Source organism: Hippocampus zosterae, chromosome 16 (assembly GCF_025434085.1).
Source record: "Hippocampus zosterae strain Florida chromosome 16, ASM2543408v3, whole genome shotgun sequence".
NCBI classification, from domain to species: Eukaryota; Metazoa; Chordata; class Actinopteri; order Syngnathiformes; family Syngnathidae; genus Hippocampus; species Hippocampus zosterae.
The window spans coordinates 6,485,240-6,503,648 of NC_067466.1; the positions used below are offsets into that span (position 1 = coordinate 6,485,240).

Below are 18,409 nucleotides of genomic sequence, written 5' to 3' on the forward strand. Positions count from 1 at the left end.
CCGGTAAATAAAACATGATAAAGAATCAAAAAGTAAGTTTGAGCGACCAGTCTGGCTCTCCACACCTCAATACATTGTTCAACATTCATGAATTTCTTCAACAGCAGCGTTTAGGATATGAATAGTCTTACAGTAAATCATTTGTGTCAACATTTTCTTTTCTTACCTTCCATTTAAATACAAAATACCATTCTCATAGCTTGTATAGCTCAGCAACACTTTAAATGCCAAAGTTCATAATTGCTTCGGGTTCGAATTTCTTCAAGGAATAATAGACTGCCGTTCCTATTATTTCCCTCCCACTTGACTGTTGCCATTATCTAATACAATGTTGCTGTCCACTTTCTCACCGCCACCCCCCACCTTAATTGTAGTGCAATGTTTTGCACAAGGTGACTCCTATCTCCTGACAGGCTTTCCCTTAAGTACGCGCTTAAGATTCTGCGGGGCAAAGTGCCAGCGCTGAGGCCAGATGGGAGCCCTGGTCTATACCTGCCACCCCGGTGCCAGTCCCCCTGACACTGCACTCTTGCCATCTGTGCCGACCTGCCACTAGCTGTCAACAGTTCAAGAGCAGGCTGTGGCATCCCCGCCCGTTTTGTGACAACTGACAGCCCAGCTGCGCAGATGTTGTCGGAACGCTAAGATGGTGACAGCGGCAACAGCAAGGCTAAACATCTGTGCTTCCCCGTAGGAACAACACACTTTGTATGGACGCCGCGGCCGCTGTGATGTGTCAAGCTGAGCGACAGACGGTGCTTAATGTTCTGTGTGGAATCATCTGTACAGGACGCGTAAAAGGCTTTAGAAGACATCGCAAACAGATCCAGCGTAACATAATGCTTTCTCAATTCCATAAATATGTTTTGAAGATTAAGACCAGATTGCAACACTGTAAACAAGACAGATTTACACATTTAAGTAGATCAGAGGGTTGTGATATTCAAAGCATGGTTCATAGGTTACGCTCAACATAATCCACATAACCATTCAATGGAATCCGAATCTTTTGTTTATTTTGATGAAATTTTACATACATGTTGTTAAGAGCAAGGCTGTTGTCACATTTGCTGTCTCCCTGTGCGACTTGTGACTGCCGATTTTCCTGTTGCATGGTGCTCCCCCCACCTCTGTCACACCATGCTTTGATGCAGCGTGTGTCAAGTGGAGCCCTTGATTACCGCTCTGCTGGTCATCCTTCGTTCTTCCCAATCCGAATCATCATAATTTTGTGTGTGCAGTTTGGACAAAGGTGGGAAAAACAAAGGTAGTGGCCCATGCAGCGAAAAAGGGAAAAGAAATGAAAGGACTTCATGCATTTTTATGACTGCACCGATAAGGTCACTCATGTGCTGTGGTTACTAAGCAACACTGTGGACCCCATGTTGGACAGTTACAGACCAGAGTCAGACTCATAGATGATCTGCTCTGTGATTGACAGTCAGCTAGCCTTGTGCTTCCCACTTAGACATAGAGACCATAATATTAGGTAACGGTTACACCAAGAGTCTTTACATCGAAATAGCCATGAGCTGAATCACAATGCTGTCCGCAAAGAAAATACAATAATCACTAATATTTCACACTGTGACAATGATTTACATTGGCTCTGTATATTGTAGTGTACCGTATTTTATAAGGCGTACCTAAAAGCATTTAATTTTCTCAAAAGCCGACAGTACGCCTTATAATGCCATGTGCCAAATAAAAAGAGAGTGTAAGTCTCTTTATATTCCCTACTGAGTTGTTTGCACTCTATCTTCCACGGATCTAGCTACAGTATCTACACACATAAACAGTAAGGTCCCATTTGACCAATCGGAGGCCAGGAGGATGCTCGGTAAGCCAACGGCAGAGCAGCTATGAGTATGTTGAACCAGGAAACTCAGAGCTGTGTAGACCAGTATGCTGGTTGCTGTTGCCGTTTCCGAACGAAGCAATAGAGGTCACTTTTGGTTTAGACTCCGTTGTAGTGAATCTGTTCGCGAGGCTAGAGCAGAGAAAATGATTTTGTATAACGCAACAGGGAGTTTTTCGTCTTATGGGGGGCAGGAAAATGAGAATGGTGTTAATGCATGAAGATTTTTTCACATTAGGGGGTATTTTCGCCCATGTAGGTTTCGTTCTTGAGGAGTTTCACTGTACCACCATCTAGTGGATGCATAGCACAACCGCAGCCACTATTGTAGCTTCTGTTTTATGTGCCTTATAAAGCGGCCTGCCCTATCTATGAAAACAATTTTAAAATAGGTGCCCCCTATAATCCGAAGCACCTTAAAGTGCAGAAAATACGGTACTTCATTGCAATGCAGTTCAATACCACTGGAAGCTACAGTCACAATTATAATTTTAAATATATTGTTAAATTCTCACATTTGGCCAGCATGAATCAATACTGAACCGTGTCTTCCGTGGATGTTATTAGATTGTGTGACGTATCATGTTGTGGCCAGTGCCCTAAACAATCCGAAACGGTACAAAAAATGACCAGATGCACTGCAATGCTTTTCCACTCCTGTTCTGTAGGTGGCAGTAAATTGAATTGTGCAGAGTCCCAGAAAGAGCAAGTATTTCTTCCCCCCACCAATACACCATCAATTGGACTCTGTGGGGTCACTGCACCACATGGGCCCCGTATAAGTGCTCTCCAATGGTGAGTGAATTGTATTTTTTTTTATTTAGACCAGGGGTGCCCAAACTTTTTGGATCGAAGATCTACTTTTCGATCAACTAACCTCCCGGGATCTACCCTTACCGCCGAGCGCACGCGCACACCCGCACACGCACACACACACACGCGCACGCCATGATGAGAAACAGCCTGAAATGGAGGCATGCGACGCACTTTTGCAGCCTGTTAACTATCGTAGCTCACACATACCATTTTAAAGTGCTTCCCTGGGCCCTCCTAGATTCCTATTCTTTGCTCATGCCCTCGGTGAATTCAACACGCAAACTCTGAATGAGAATCATGACGATAAAAGATGTAGCGCAACAGCTCTGATCACAAGCTGCAATTGCAAACTGTTGAGCGCTAACAACTTCCGGTGATGTAATCACGCGCCACTGTAAATTTAAGGTTTATCTGCTTTATTTAATTTTTTAATATTTTTTTTGTGAAAATGAGAGTGATAAGATTATTTGTGTGCAGTGTATATTAACACAAAAAATATATTACTGAGATGTACAAAGACACAAAAATTGTTGTTTTTTTTCTTCTCGACACTCCTCGGATCTACTTGGGACCTGTCTTAGATCTACCGGTAGATCAGGATCTACCTAATGGGCACCCCTGATTTAGACATTATAAGGATCCTTTGCTTAAGCACTACCACCTCCAGCACCACTGAGATTACTGTAAGAACTGGTGTGTCATCATAAATTACATTAAGATGTCATAAACGTTCTTTCACTTGGATAGTGCTTTTCCACCCACAGGTCCCTCGAAAGTGCAATGAGTAAAAGGAAGAGCTTTACCTACCTTGTGTTCCACGATTCTGTTTGGCCTCAGCTACAGTCCCCTCCAAAATCACTGCAACGGTAAAACATTACTGGAAACATCAAACAACTGAATATCCTGTATGAAAATGTGCAAGTCATCTCGTCAATGAAAAGGGTTGAATAAATACAAGCTCCTCTTCTTGCTTGGCTCTCGACGAAGGCGAACGCTTTTGCTATTATTATTAAGCCCCCTCACCTTCGAAAGGCAAATGATTGCTCTCAAAAGGAACCAGGTTTTGTCTCTTTCTTCACATTGTGGGGACCTATTAAATGTGAATGGAAATGTAGTCCCACATTCCCTTCAGAATTTATGGTCAGGGAGAAGCAATCATCGGCAGACTAATAAAATGAGGATGTACAGTAGGTTATCCATCTCTACCTCATAATGTTGCTTGAATTATTAAGACGCCCGACTGGCATAGTGGAATTCCCTTTCTTCTGCTTTTGCCATAATTGGTCAGCTTAAAACCATGTGAGACGTGTGTTTATTAGGTTCTTTGAATATAAGCAAATGACTTACAAGCCATTTGTTCCCGAAAGCCATAGAGTTAGCCTTGGGGAATGATGTTGTGTACTGGTAGTTAAGCTTTGATAATATCCTAATGGTTTCTTAGTAAGCTCATATATATTGTAGTATAGTGCATTACACACTAAATTATAAATTATACAATTTAGAGAAGTCATTGTAATTTTCTTCTTGGTGACACTCTTCCTACATGCAAATCACGCATGGTGCATGTGCTCTCAGGGACGCATTGTGTCATCGTCAAGTGAGCTCTTTGATCTAGCTATTCCAGCTGCATATAGTGACAGGCACAAGAAAATAATGCCCTTCCATTAAATGGAGGAATGCTATATGTGTATTCACCAGTGGCTGGTAAATCACAAATCAGACAATATTTTAATATTGATTACAATAGCAAAAAAAAAGTCTCTTTGCCCAAACCACAACCTTCGAGCATAGAAAAATTGTGTGATTACAAAGGTATGGAGAAAAAAAGCAAAGTTTTTAGTACTGGAGTAATATGTTCTGAATTCTTTGCTCCGGTTAGAACCCGAGCCGTAGAATTTCTTAATGAGCTGCAGCTGTTTTATACTCTCCAGTCCGGTATAAAGACCGTAATCAAGTCTACTGGAAATAAAAGGATTGAGAAATTTCCCCTGGTTTGGCCATAACGAGGTTGAAACCAAATAAATGTTTAATCATCTCATCATATTACATACTGTATGCACAACAAATTGATGGTTTACTAATTTTGAAATCAAAAGTCAAACATTGAAAATCTCAACATTACAATGTGACAGTTGCTGATGGTTTAGTGCTTCACTCGCCAGACTTGTGTGCGGGCCACGTGGCATCGGTTCCCGCTCAGTGACGGTGTGGGTGTGAATGGTTGTTTGTCTCTACATGTGCCCTGCAACTGACTGCCGATCAGTTCACGGAGTAGTCTGCCTTCTCCGAGGTCATTTGGGATAGGCTCCTGCAACTCCCCGCGACCCTGTTCATGATAAGCGGCGTTGAAAATGGATAGATGGATAATTTGACAATTTTGGGATAGATTTTTAGCAAGGACAAAGGAAGTAGACACATGATTTCCTTTCGCGTGCCACATAAAATGATGCGGTGGCCCCGATCTGACTCTTGAGCCTTGTGTTTTACATATGTGGTTTTATGTCAGTGGGGAGAATACTTCAAAGACTTCCTCAATTCCATCCACATACTTTCCAACGAAGAAGCAAGGTCAGGAGACTCTGGGTTCTCGTTCAGGCTATGGCCTAGTTCTACACCCTAGGTAGGGTTCTGGGGTCTTTTGTGGAAAATGTATTCGACCATGCCCGTCAGAGGGTGCTTTGGTGGGTGCTCTGTGAGTATGACGAACTCTGATACGATCTTATTGGTCCTGGTAAGACAGGTGTCAGAGCATGGGGTGGACAATATCAAGGCTGCTGTCTATCACAGATTTGCGTCATAATTTTTATGGTCGGAATTGGTAGGCAAAGCCAAAGTGTATCTGGTTTGGTGGTTTTAGTATGTTGTCACTGGATTTTGCAGATGATGTGGTTCCCCACTTGTGCAGTCTAATGGCAGAACCTCGCATACTGTGAGGGTGCAGTGGAGGGAGCCTGCACAGTTAATTTGATCCCGCCCAATTGGACTGGTGCCTGTTTATAATGGACAAGCAACAGAGGCCAGGCGAAGAGAGGTCAGTGCGGTGCGGGCCCAAGCTGCTCTGGAACCTGAAATGGAAAAGCGGCTTAACATGCCGCAATTAGTAGAAAGTATAACATATGCTGTAATACAAACAATATTATGCCCTAACCTCCTGACACGAACCAATTGGAAGTCAAGGCCTAATACAGGAAAGATTTTGCAGCAAAATATGGTTTTCAGTGTAATTGAATGCACTGTAGGTTTTTGGATGATAAAGTTTTTATTTTGTAATTGCTTTAAAGCAATATATACTGTATTTTACTCATCTGCTATATCTGTGATATGTTAAATCATCTTGATAAATGTGACTGTTTAAATACCAAAGGGATTGGGGAGGATAATAGTTGTGATTTGGTCATAACCTTACAACATTTCATAGTGTTAAAGAAGGATTAGAACAATAGAGTCTTCGCCATGTAGGACTATGCAGGCAATGATTTTAATCCAATCCTTGAAGCCAAACTGTGTGGTGGGACAAACCCATGGAAGACGGATTTACCATATGTTCAGATGACCAGATAACAAGACAACAAAGGAATTAAGATTGAAAAGGACAGACAAGGAAATGGATCAGTTTCCATGCAACTACTTAACTGTTTTTGTCTTAATGTTTGTTTTGGAACAAAATGCAGCTTTTAAAGAATGTCAAGAATGGAATGATTTTTTTTTTCATTACCGATAATTCATTCTCTATCGCTTAATCTGAGGTCGGGTCGCAGGGGCAGCAGTTTAGGCAGCGAAGCCGAGATTTTCCTCTCCACAGCCACATCGTCCAGGTCCTCATGGGGAACCATGAGGCATTCCCAAGTCAGATGGGAGACATAATCTCTCAAGTGTATTCTTGGTTGTCCTCTGGGCCTCCTCCCATCGGGAGATGTCCAGGTGGCATTCTGGCAAAATACCTGGGCCACTTCATCTGGTTTCTATCAATGTGGATGAGCAGCAGCTCGACTCCGAGTCCCTCCTAAATGGCCAAGCTTTTCATCGTATCTTTAAGGGAGAGCCCAGACACCCCAGGGTAGAAGCTTATTTTGGCCATTTGTATCCCGGATCTGATTCTTTCGATCATGACCCATAGACTGTAGCCATAGATGAAGGTGGAAATATAAATAGAGTGCTTTGCCTTTCAGGCACTGCAGACGCTGCACTGATTGCCTGTTGATCTATCACTCGACCCCCTCACTCGTGAACAAGAACCCAAGATAGTTGAACTCTTCTACTTGGGGCAGAATCTCATCCCAAACCTTGGGAGGGTACTCCTCCCTTTATAAGACCATCGTCTCAGATTGGAGCTGTTGATCTTCATTCCACCCGCTACACACTCGGCTGCGAACCGCTCCGGTAACAGTTGAAGATTGCAGTTTGAAGAACAGTACCACATTACCTGCAAAAAGCAGCAATGTAATATTGAGACCACCAAACTATGGCAAGAATTCTGTCCCTAAAAGTTATGAACAGCATCGGTGACAAAGGGCAGCCTTCGCAGAGTCCAACCATTGTTGGAAAATAATTTGACTAACTGCAATGCTGGCCCAACTCTGACACCAATCATACAGCGATCAAATTCCCCATACTCGATACACGCATATTCAGGGAACATCCAACATCAAAATCCCCAGGGTACATGTTCGAATGCCATCTCCAAGTCCACAAAATCATGATGACTGGTTGTCTGAATTCCCATGCACCCTCTGTCACGTTGCAAGGTGGTGGTGGACCCCAAAAAGCAGGCAAGAGGTAGGAGTAGGGTGTATTTGAAGAAGTGTATTGATAAAACATAGGAAACTAGATCCAAAACAAAGTCATGAGAACAAAACAAATCCAAAGTAACAAACAAAAACCATGGCAGAAACTAAAAACTCTCAATAACAAAAACATGTCCCAAAGTTGTCCAAAGGCTTGCCCCGCCGGGGAACAGGAACTAAAAGCGACGGCAACCCTTGCCTTGCTGGAGAACAGGAACAAAAGCGACGGCGACCTTCGCCTCGCCGAAGACCAGGAACAAGAAGCGATTGGCAACCCTTGCCTCGCCGGAGAACAGGAACAAAAGCGACGGCGACCATCGCCTCGCCAGGGAACAGGAACAAGAAGCAACTGCAACCCTTTGGCTGGGCTTGACCTGACGTGGAAGGAGTTCGACGTTGCAGGGGACATGGGACAGCCGGACGTGAACGGGCTCGGCCTGACGTGGGCGTGGACGTGAAGCCGCTCGAACAGACACGTGACGAGCCTCGGCTCAACGTGGACGCGCGTGGACGGGGCTCGGTCCACCGCAGACGTGGCTTGACGAGACGAAAACAGGACAGCCGCATCACCAGCGCTGCCTGCGGGGTCCAGGTGGTCGGGTCATTCTGTCACATTGCGAGGTGGTGGTGGACCCCAAAAAGCAGGCAGGAGGGAGGAGCAGGGTGTATCTGAAGAATTGTATTTAAAACAAAGAAAACTAAATCCAAAACACAGAAAGTCCAAAGTATCAAACAAAAAATGCCTGAAACAAACATGACAGTAGCATACCAACAGCCACATACAAACATGACAGCAGCAAAAAGCAACAATGACCCGACACTGAGTGTTTGGGCGGGAGTCCTTTTATACAACTCATAATTACATAATGGGACCAACAGGTGTGCAACTGCACGGGGAGCCCTACAGTGCCACCTGTTGGTCCCAAACCAAATCATGACACCCTCAAGTATCCTAATGAGAGTGGAAAATTGGTCCACTGTTCCACGGCCAGGACGAAAACCATACTGCTCCTCCTGAATCTGAGATTCAAGCACCTCTTAGACACACACACTCTGGTCGCCTCATTTTTAAAAAAAGGAAACCACCACCTCGGTCTGCCGATTCAGAGGCACTGTCCCCAATGTTCATGCAATGTTGCAGGGTTGTGTAAACGAGGACACCCGCACAACATCCAGAGGCTTTAGGAATTCTGGGCAGATCTCCTCCACCCCATGGGCCATGCCGCCGAGGAGCTTTTTAACTACCTTTGGTGACCTCAACCGTAGAAATAGCAATTGTGATTGGAACAAAACAACATGCTCTTTGTCAATACATTAAAACTAAAATAGACAAAGTTGACTTTGACCATCTGTCAAACTAATTGCCAACCCCTGTTCTAGAACGTAGGTCAAGGAGGGCTGTGACATCACTGTTATCTAATTGGCCGACAGATGTTGACATTTCTTTAAGTGATGTGACAAGGAACTCCATTTCCTAGTTTGAAGCAAACGAGAGACAGCCGGCCACCACCAAGTCAGAAAACTACAGTATATAGAGTACACATCAACTTTGTTTTACACCAATACTTAACACATATTTACAGTTTAATATGTCCTGTACCAATGGATAAAATTGTAAGGCTTGTGGTAAAAATTTGATCAAGAGGTGTGTACCTTGTCGTGTCCATTCAAATGAATGAGAGGGCACTCTCATTCACTTGTGTGTGTGTGTGTGTGTGTATATGTGTAAGTTTATGTGCATTTAATGGGATATAAATTACCATGTGGCCACATTGTGGAACTGCGATTCATAATTCAACTGCAGTAACACCAGTGGCTCACATTCACATCTGAAGGCAATTTAGAGTGTTGAATTACCAGAACTCCCTAAACATGACGAGATCATGCAAATTCCACACAGAGAAGTTCCAACAGAAATTGGAGTTCAGATCTTCTGAAAAGAAGGAAGATGTGCAAACAATTTCCCCTAACTGAAGCAATTAATAAACATTTGCTTTTACTTTGCCAACACAAGCTTTGCAAATGAGTGAGGTTAGCGAGAGTCAGATCCTGTATTTCTAGTGCAGATCATGTTCATGTGCGGGTTTGATGCGGATGTTAAGTCTGAGAGACAGACTCTGCATTCGGGTGCAAGCTTAAAGACCGCTTAGCCCGTGAGAGTATTTGAAGATAAATGGGCCATGCGAAATTCAGCCTCATGGCAGCAGGAGGCATTGCATTTGTAGGCCCTACAAAATCATATCAAATAAAATGTATAATCCATACATTATACATACATTGATTGTTAAATTCTTGTATATTATATCATTTGACAGTGAATGTTCAAACACAATACTTCTATTTTCAATTCCAATATGAGTTATTCTTAATGGAATCTTGCATTTTGGAAAAGATCACTTCATTCTGCTAAATGTCCTCAAAGTTTGTTGAAAAGCATCACTGTTGTCTGCCAATGCAAACAATTACGTAAATCAGCCGATGTACACTGAAAAAAATGGCGTGTTGAATTTACTCAATTTCCCCCCCCCCCCCCCCTGAAGTATTTGGAAGAAATAAAATAATCACAATTCAGATACATTTTCTAACAAGATTGTCCTTCTCCTTAAAAATGTGTTGAAATGCAGGTGATTCTATTGTGTACCACCACAAGACAAAAAATAAAATGGAATAATTTTTTTTCAGTTTAAATACAGTACAAAACTGCAGTATTGTGACAATTTCTACTGTTAATAAAAATGTAAAATAATCTAACCTTACAAATTTGTGCAAGTCACTTTATTCGCATGATCCTAAAATGAGTCAAAATTGTGATGAAATAACAGTGTCACATTTTTTAAAGTAAAGACCTGGTGTGATGATTAAAAAAAATAAAATAAATTAAGTACTATTCCCGTTGTTAAAACACAACATTTCTGAGCATTTCCCAAGTTTTAAGAACGTGTATACCCTGATGAGAGTTTTCCGAAAACTTGTAGTGTATGGAAAACAGAAAAAAAATCAACTTGATCTTGACAACATGAACTGAAGCTTTCAAACCCTGCAGGGGGTAATGTTGATGCCACCTGGTGCTTAAGTGCATGTGCTGTTTTTCTGCTTATATTTGTCAAAGTCAATTAATGAATGGCGTTGTGCCCGTAGGCGTGGTGGATGGTGGGGTACATCAATCCTGCATGGTGAACTCGTTATTTCTGCAGAAATCACATTTAAAGACAGATTTTGATCTCTGCCAATTAAGGCAAATTATCATGTCGCCTCCACCTAACGTCTAAACTAGTCAGGTGAAGCCTGGCCTCTCCCTCTCTCCACCTCTCACTACCCCCCGCCCTGCCTCCACAGAATCATCCTCCTCTCTAGCCTGCTACCCAACCGCAAAACCAACAAAGAGTGTCCTGCAAAGAGCTAAATCTCCCACGCTAATGCCCTTTTATTCTATATTCACGGGCCACCTTCATCAGCGTTAAAGCAAAAGACAAAGATGGAGTTTCAAGGCTCCCTCTGAGGCTCAGCTTGTGCTCCCTCCACCCACCCACTCACAGCGTGCACCTTTAAGGCAATGGGAGAGGGAGGACGCCTCTGCGGAAAGGAAAGGAGAGGGTTTATCCCACACTTGTGCAAGGCAGGGCAGGTTGGAGTAGGCGCAGGGACCAGTGTGCGCAGTTTGTGTGTGCGGGTTTCTGTGGAGGAAAGATGCGTGTGCTTGTTGCTCGCCGGATGGAGAGAGGTGGCGAAGAGAGAATGACTTCCCGACGCAGCTAACGATTATCGGCGTGCGCACTTTTACGCAAATTGGCCCCAATCCTCTCGCGGAGACGCATTTTCCTCTTTCATTCAGATTTGTACGTTTGTGCTTATTTGTTGTTTTTTTCCCCCTTTTGTGTTGTTTTCTTTCTTTCTTTCTTTCTTTCGTTCTTTTTTTTTTTAATTTTGGGGGGGTCCTTGGATTGTGGAGCCCGGGTTTGCGCGCAGCCACTTTCTTCTATGCGCCTTCAGCGTCAGAGTCAGCAGCCGCGGCGGAACCTCTCACCTGGGCCGGAGCGCACGGAGGCGGGCTCCCTCACATGTTCTACACGCAGAGGTCCGAGACGGAGGTACGGCTGCGCTGCTGAGGCCCCGCGCGGTTCCACCTCCGCTCGCACTCCAAACGCAATACTTGTGGATCAGATACTAGGCTGCCTCCCTTTGCACCACAAGACAATCAACTGCAAGGAAGAGGCTCCAAACCTCCTCCTCTTCATCCCTGGATTGTGTGCGAGAGTCAGCACAAGATTCGGAGTCGAGAAGAAATGCACGCGTGCCCCCTTCATTCATTACAAATGACTTGTTGAAGAAATAAAGTACATTTCAGGAGAAGGAGTGCGAGGAAAGCAGCAGAAAAAAAGCCTAAGCTTGGATATTGAACGGAGCGGGGCATGTGGATATTGGCACTTATCTTTTCCCAGTGCATCTTGAATGGTAAGTGTTGAGATGTATATATTTTTTGCACACTTCGGAATTTAGTTTAGGCTAACACATGTACAGGTACTAGAGTAATCAGTCCACTTGCTTTCAAGGCATTTCCAGATAGTCTTTTATCTTCATTTTGGGGGGGAGGCTGTTGCTATGTTCAGTCTCAGGCACTGGGCCGTTTAAAGAGGGTTCATCTACATTAACCTTCAAGTGTAAAAACGTTGACTTTTTATGTATTTGCACCCTTTTCACATCCTTTTATCAAATTGATTGAGAAATGTATAAGGCAAGAAAGTAGGGGCTTTTATATGTGCAACAATGGGTGCAGCATACATTGTAACATAGGATCGACATATTAATGTGTTAATATTGATTGACCACCCCTCCCCATGACACTTGAGTACATTTTTGCCGTTAGAAAAATATCTCTTTATTATTGACCTTCTCTGTCTCAGTATGAAAACTGATCATTTGTCTTTTTGTAATTAAACGGCGCTAGGCCTCAGTCGGTTTATTTCAAACAGAAACCAAAACAAGCATTAACTTACACAGCATTGCACGTGAAAATACATAATCGATTTTTACGAGCAATCGTTGTATCTGTAGAACCATTTTGTCTGATGACTTTTAAAGCTAACGTGTAAAAGAAATGAAAAATTACTCATTCATTTAAATTGGAAACCATTGCAAATTAGCTGTGCGTTGGGTTGACCAGTTAGCAATTTTAAAATTAAGGAATTTGAAAATGCATGCACCTGTTATGAATGATGTTAATCATTTTGTCAATGAAATTCATCATCATGCACACGTTGTGGCCTTTTTGTTCGGATGTCTTCGAGAAAAAGGATTATAGGATAGCTAGGGCTTTTTTTTCTCCTCTTCCATTGCACCCGCCATATTAGAGCACAGACATGGAGGCATTTGGGATTGGGAAAAAAAAAAAAAAAAAGGACAAGCACTTATCACCGGTGTCTAAGTCCACATTGTATAAAAATGAAATTGGATCTCTCAAAAGTGAATCCTTTCATTCATATGGAATTGAGAACTAGTAGCTCTGTTTTTCACTGGCGGAGGACGAAGGATTTTATTTAATGGCGAATCCACGAAGGGTGTGTGAAGAAGGGGGGGTGACGAGGAGGACAAGGGGCTTTAGGGTAGGGAATACAACGAGAGCATGTTGGAGTTGGGCAGAAATTGTCTTTGAAAGAAAATTGGGGCACCGGAAGGTGTTTTAGGAAAAGTGCGGATTAGAAATTAAGGGCGCCGCGTGAAGCACGTTCTTGGAAAACCATTTTGTGTCGACGCTGAAAGCAAAATTGTCTGCAGTTGTTATTCTTCGTGTAGAAGGGAGGATATGCATCGGCTGTGGTGTAACATAGATTCAATTTCGATTGCAAGCGAGGAGATATGGTCAAGAGACCGTTGGTCATTTTCAATCTGACACGTGGACTATGCTAAAATCTGTTTGATATGAGCGTGATGGACACTGCTTGCGATTGGCTTTTTTTTTCCCCCCCTCCCAGTCTTTAGTTTAGGCATGAGCGTTGCAAAATGGCTGCTGCTAGAGACATCTACATGGAAACTTTGAATGGCAGCAGCAGCACTTGGTGATGGGCGCCGCATGCACAGGATGCTGCGACATTCGTATCGACAAACACAATTCATTTGGCAGCAACCTCTCGCTGTTATTTAGTGATTAAAATATCATTTGTAAGTGTATAATGTGGAATTGGTTGCTCCCCCCCCACACCCTTCCACCCCCAGTTTACCTTATTATCTGAGTGCAGCCTGAATAAAAGGGCAGTAGTTGTTCTTACAAGACATTAGCACCTTTTCCTCTCCGTTGCATATATAAAAGGAATGAAAAGACAAACATCGGTCTGAATAGTTTCCATTGGGACTAATCTCAATCATGCTGATTTGGAAACGTCCTCTGTCTTTCATTTTGGACGAGGAGGAAATAAAGGCTTTTAAGGGAGTGCTCTCGTGCAGGATGCTGAGGTTGTCTCTATGGAGACCTGCTTTAATGAGTCCACTGCAGTGGAGCTTTTGGGCTCCCCTAACACTACACTGTATTCAGTTGGCCCTCAGAATGCTTCCTTTATATGTTTCATTTTCCTAATATGGAGGAGGTATTTATTTTTTTTTATTTTTTTTACAATTTTAAGATAAATACCAGATGCATTGCTTCAATATTTGGTTACTTGTGACTAATGAGGAATAAAGATTCTAAATGTCAGTGACTGAAATTTACATTGCCTGTTAGTGGGACACATATTTGAAATATTGGAGTTTCAACCCACCGATTTGCATCTCAGCTCTGAAGTGGTCATTTATGAATATCGCCTACTGTGCGAACTCCATTTTGCTCTGAACTGTCTATTTGAGGCCACATTTGCGAGTGATGAAACATTCACCATCGCTGAGAGTAAAAAAGAAAAAAAAATGCCAGGGAGTTCTATTTAATGGTGCTTGAGCTTTTAAACTGCTCTTGAAACCGTGCCTATTAAGAGTTAAATCAAAGATCAGCTCTGTTTTCCATTTATGAAGGAATGAAATTGGGTATTTGGCATAATGTTTTTCGCCAACTGAGCCTTGGGGTACAATATATGCTCAATGGTGGGCTAATAAGCTGTGTAAATACACGAGGACACTCTTTTTCGGTTCAGTCCAGGCTAGTCAGGGCTGCTGCAGAAAATCTACTTGTTTGATCAACAAAGTTTTCGCCAAGCAATCTGACATAAAAGCCTCATTGAGCAACAATTACGGACGGCAAACATGCAACTGCAGTTTGCATATTGGAGAATGTTAAATGTGATGGATGAATGACATGGACATTGTGTTAGAGTCGAAGATGATAAAGTTCGTAAATACAAAATACGCTTCTTTTATCGGGCCTCTTTAGATTTATTCCTATTTTTATTTCCACAAGCATTTTCAGCGATTGGTCACTTTAACCTTTTCATGCACCCTTTAACCTGATAACATGATAAGTTGTCAATTGTCGTGACTGTTGCCCCTGAAAGGGTTAACTCTTCAACAAGCGTTTGTGACAACCGGATCAATCATTCCTCCATATTTCAGGCGACATAAATGCATTTCTTTGAGTTATCTTTGAACACGTTGGGTGTGTTTCGTCCCGGTCAATCATAGCCGACTGATTCTGGTGATGTTAAATTAAAATTTGAAAGAGTGTCTAACACAGTAACAAACAAACAAACAAACAAAAAAAAAAGAATTTCTCCCATTTGAACAAGACATCCGTTAAAATAATTAGACCCCTTCATATTGTGGTTCACTTTATGGACTCTTGTCATTTTAATTCCCACAGTAACACTGGGAGGCAGCTAAGAACAGGCGGTGATTGAAGACTAACTTGCTAACAAGCTAAACGACTCGTGCTTGGCCTGTCTACCAATAAGTCCAAAGTCCACGCTATGACAACATTGCTAGAAAAATTGGGTTGACTTCTATAGCAGTATGACAGAAACCAACGGGGTATCCTTGTGTTGTGGTTCATATTAGTTGCAGATGGTATGAACCAACAGAACCAACAAAATGCCTGCTAGCAAATGTAACGTCACCAAGAAATTTAATCCAGGCTTCGAATCACACTAACCATTATATTCAAACATAAAATGGATTACGTGAGGGTGACTGCCCGATCTTGACAATTTGACAAGTACAAAGGTGGCATCGTGGCACTGTTTTAACTAACCCAATTACAATCAGACAAAACAACGTAACGTAGTCGAGGTCGTATTAGGGCCAGTGGGAAACGAGGTCTGTGTGGCGTGGTGTCTTTTGGTGCGCTCTGTCACTTCACATAGAGTCAGGGTGGGCTGACACAGTCACAGCAACAAGCCATCTCCTCAGTTGCCCATTAACATCAACAGACCAGTCAACACAATGTAGGCCATTGGGAAACGAATGTGTTTTCAAACTGTCCTGACGGACCAGAGAGACAGAGAATTTTTTTTAATGCTAGAATTAACTATTCAATACATTTTAATGAGCTGAAACGTGATTGGCGGGGTCCACTCGTGACATAATATAGTTATACTGTAAATTTTATTCCATTTGAAGGTAGGGAATGCTCTTGATCTTCCCCATTCACTCACTTTAATGTTACATTATGTCAGTTCTCAGGGAGGAATCAGAAGTGAAAATTTTTACATTGCTCACCAGCAGTCAATATTTAACATGTCGGGGGGGTGGGGGGGGGGGGGAGAGCATTTCCGCACAACCAAAGTCTGCCCGTGCTCACTAAAGTTTCATGGAATGAATATCCCCAATGGTTAGGCTCTGAGAAGCACTTCTTCTTGACAAGTCTCTCACTGAATAATAGAAAATGCCAAGTCCTTCTATGCAGCCAATTAATAGTCAGCCACTTGTCATATGACAGCCCCCTCATCAAGGATAGTCTAAATGGCGTGTGGTCACACAACCAATCCGTACATAACATTATTACCCGGCCCAGTTAGTCTTTTAAATTTACGACCACACCAATAGGCGTGATGTCCACCAGTGGTCATCAACCACAGCCATGCTTTGCCCAGGTCTGTAAGAGAAAAATAGCAGTGTTGTCTTTTCATTCATTCTTTAAAAAACTGTGTTTTCTGAGTCAACTTTCTGAACTTTTGAACAAGCCATGCCACACATTCAATCTCACTGATCCAGTTAACAAATGTTTGATTGGTTTATTATGGTCTCGTGATCACAAGTGCTACCGTAATACAGTCGAACCTCGTTGCAATGTACCTCGAGGGACATAACGAATCTGTTTATTATGACAGTAAATCGTTGTAATCTGTTTCAGATAAAATGGACCCCAACTACAATGTATAATACAGTGTGTACAATTATACATGTAAAAACGTGAACATGTCATACAGTACAAACATGACAATTTCCGTATTGGCCCGAATATAAGACGGCCCTGATTATAAGACGACCCCTTCTTTTTCAAGACTCAAGTTTGAAAAAAGACTTTTTGAACATCAAATTAATTTTTATACAGAAAATAATTACAGTACATCTGAAACAAATGATTATAACAATATATTTGAGAGAAAAAGCATGTTATTTTGCCTCATTCAAATTTTAATATCTGAACATTTAAATATGTAAACTAAAGTGCAATCACATTCGTAAATGAATGGCTTCTGGTTTTTCAAATGTCAATTACATCGTAACTTCTCCTCAGCTGCCGGTTAACCTGGTCGATCTTCGACCCACTTTTCTCCAGATTGTCGTCGCTCCATTTTCTGTTATCTCTTCTATTATTTTCTTCTCTTTTATTTCTTACCAATATTTTTGTTTTTATTCTTCATGACAGGGGTTCACTTTGGCCTGCGGAGTCAAGTTCAGCGTTCACTTCAATGATATCTGGCACCATCTAGTGTTGTGAATGTGTATAATGTATAGACCCCGAATATAAGACAACCCCCACTTTTTCAGTCTTATTTTAATGCAAAAAACACCATCTTATATTCGGGCCAATACGGTATGTGTGTGTAGTATGAAGGAAAAAAAGGATTTTATCAGACATGAAACAAACAACTGCAGCATTCCTAGTTCATCTCTGAAAACATTCAATCAGCAAATGAAAAGTGCCTTCTCCGGTTCAGGATGTGCCGTGTCACCAAGCCGTTTACGATCATCTTTCAATCAGTTGACGCCTTAGTTCCATCTGGGAGACTCCCTTTTGAAAGTGAGAGACAATTTCAGCCTTCACTTGCATCCGAGGACCAGACATTTTTTTCAGGTCATGTCCTCAGGACCGCGCCGCGCCACGCCTCCGGAAGTACAACAATGTATAAGTCGATCAGTAGCATTGCGAAGCAACGGAGGGGAATCCCGTGTTGTACATTTTGCTCATAAGCAAGGAGGCGGCGGCAGTTAGCTTCTCACGATTCGTTGTCACGAAGGCCTTTTCACTATTTTGTGAGATAAATCTGGTCGTTATAATTATTTATGTTACAAGGTGATAATTCTAAGCAAAATATGCAAATGAAAAATGAATTACGTTCAATTTGGGACTTTGAAACGTTAACGTTATCGGGGTGAAAATGTAAACGGGGTACGTTGAAAAGAGTTTGGTCTGTACTGTTCATAGCTATGTGCGCGGTATGTGACAGCGGCGTATTTGAGAAACAAATGGTCGCATAACCTCGCGCATACTTCTTTTATATAACCAAATTGACCATGGGTCCGTGTGGGACCTTGACGTGATCTGGACCCAGAATGAATGAAAGGCTTAAGGCACAAGGTTTTTTGGTGACCAAAGTCATTTTACTACTACATCCGATTCGCAACAAATACTTCAGAAATGCAAGATTCCATATTTGCGACAGGTATAAGGTCTATTTTGTATTCCCTTTATTATTATTCCCTTTCATTACTGATTAGGTGGGTTCCCACGTTCTGACTGCATGATGGTGTGGCATTTAGCATTCATTTTTCACACCACATTTTGGCCTCCTTGACTGGACATAGATTGGAA

The 18,409-nt window shown here is 42.3% G+C and overlaps 1 protein-coding gene across 4 annotated transcripts in view; it reads left to right on the forward strand.

The window, feature by feature from the left end:
* The first annotated feature begins 10,834 nt into the window (after nucleotides 1-10,834).
* dscama (Down syndrome cell adhesion molecule a) overlaps nucleotides 10,835-18,409 on the forward strand; it is a 105,355-nt gene continuing 97,780 nt past the window's right edge. For 2 of the 4 annotated variants that reach the window (XM_052047722.1, XM_052047721.1), the window contains exon 1: nucleotides 10,840-11,910. In XM_052047722.1, the coding sequence (XP_051903682.1) occupies nucleotides 11,868-11,910 (43 nt within the window). In that variant the 5' untranslated portion in view covers nucleotides 10,840-11,867. Of the gene's footprint in view, nucleotides 11,911-18,409 lie in introns of all 4 variants that reach the window. The other 2 variants (XM_052047723.1, XM_052047720.1) reach the window with 2 other exon arrangements.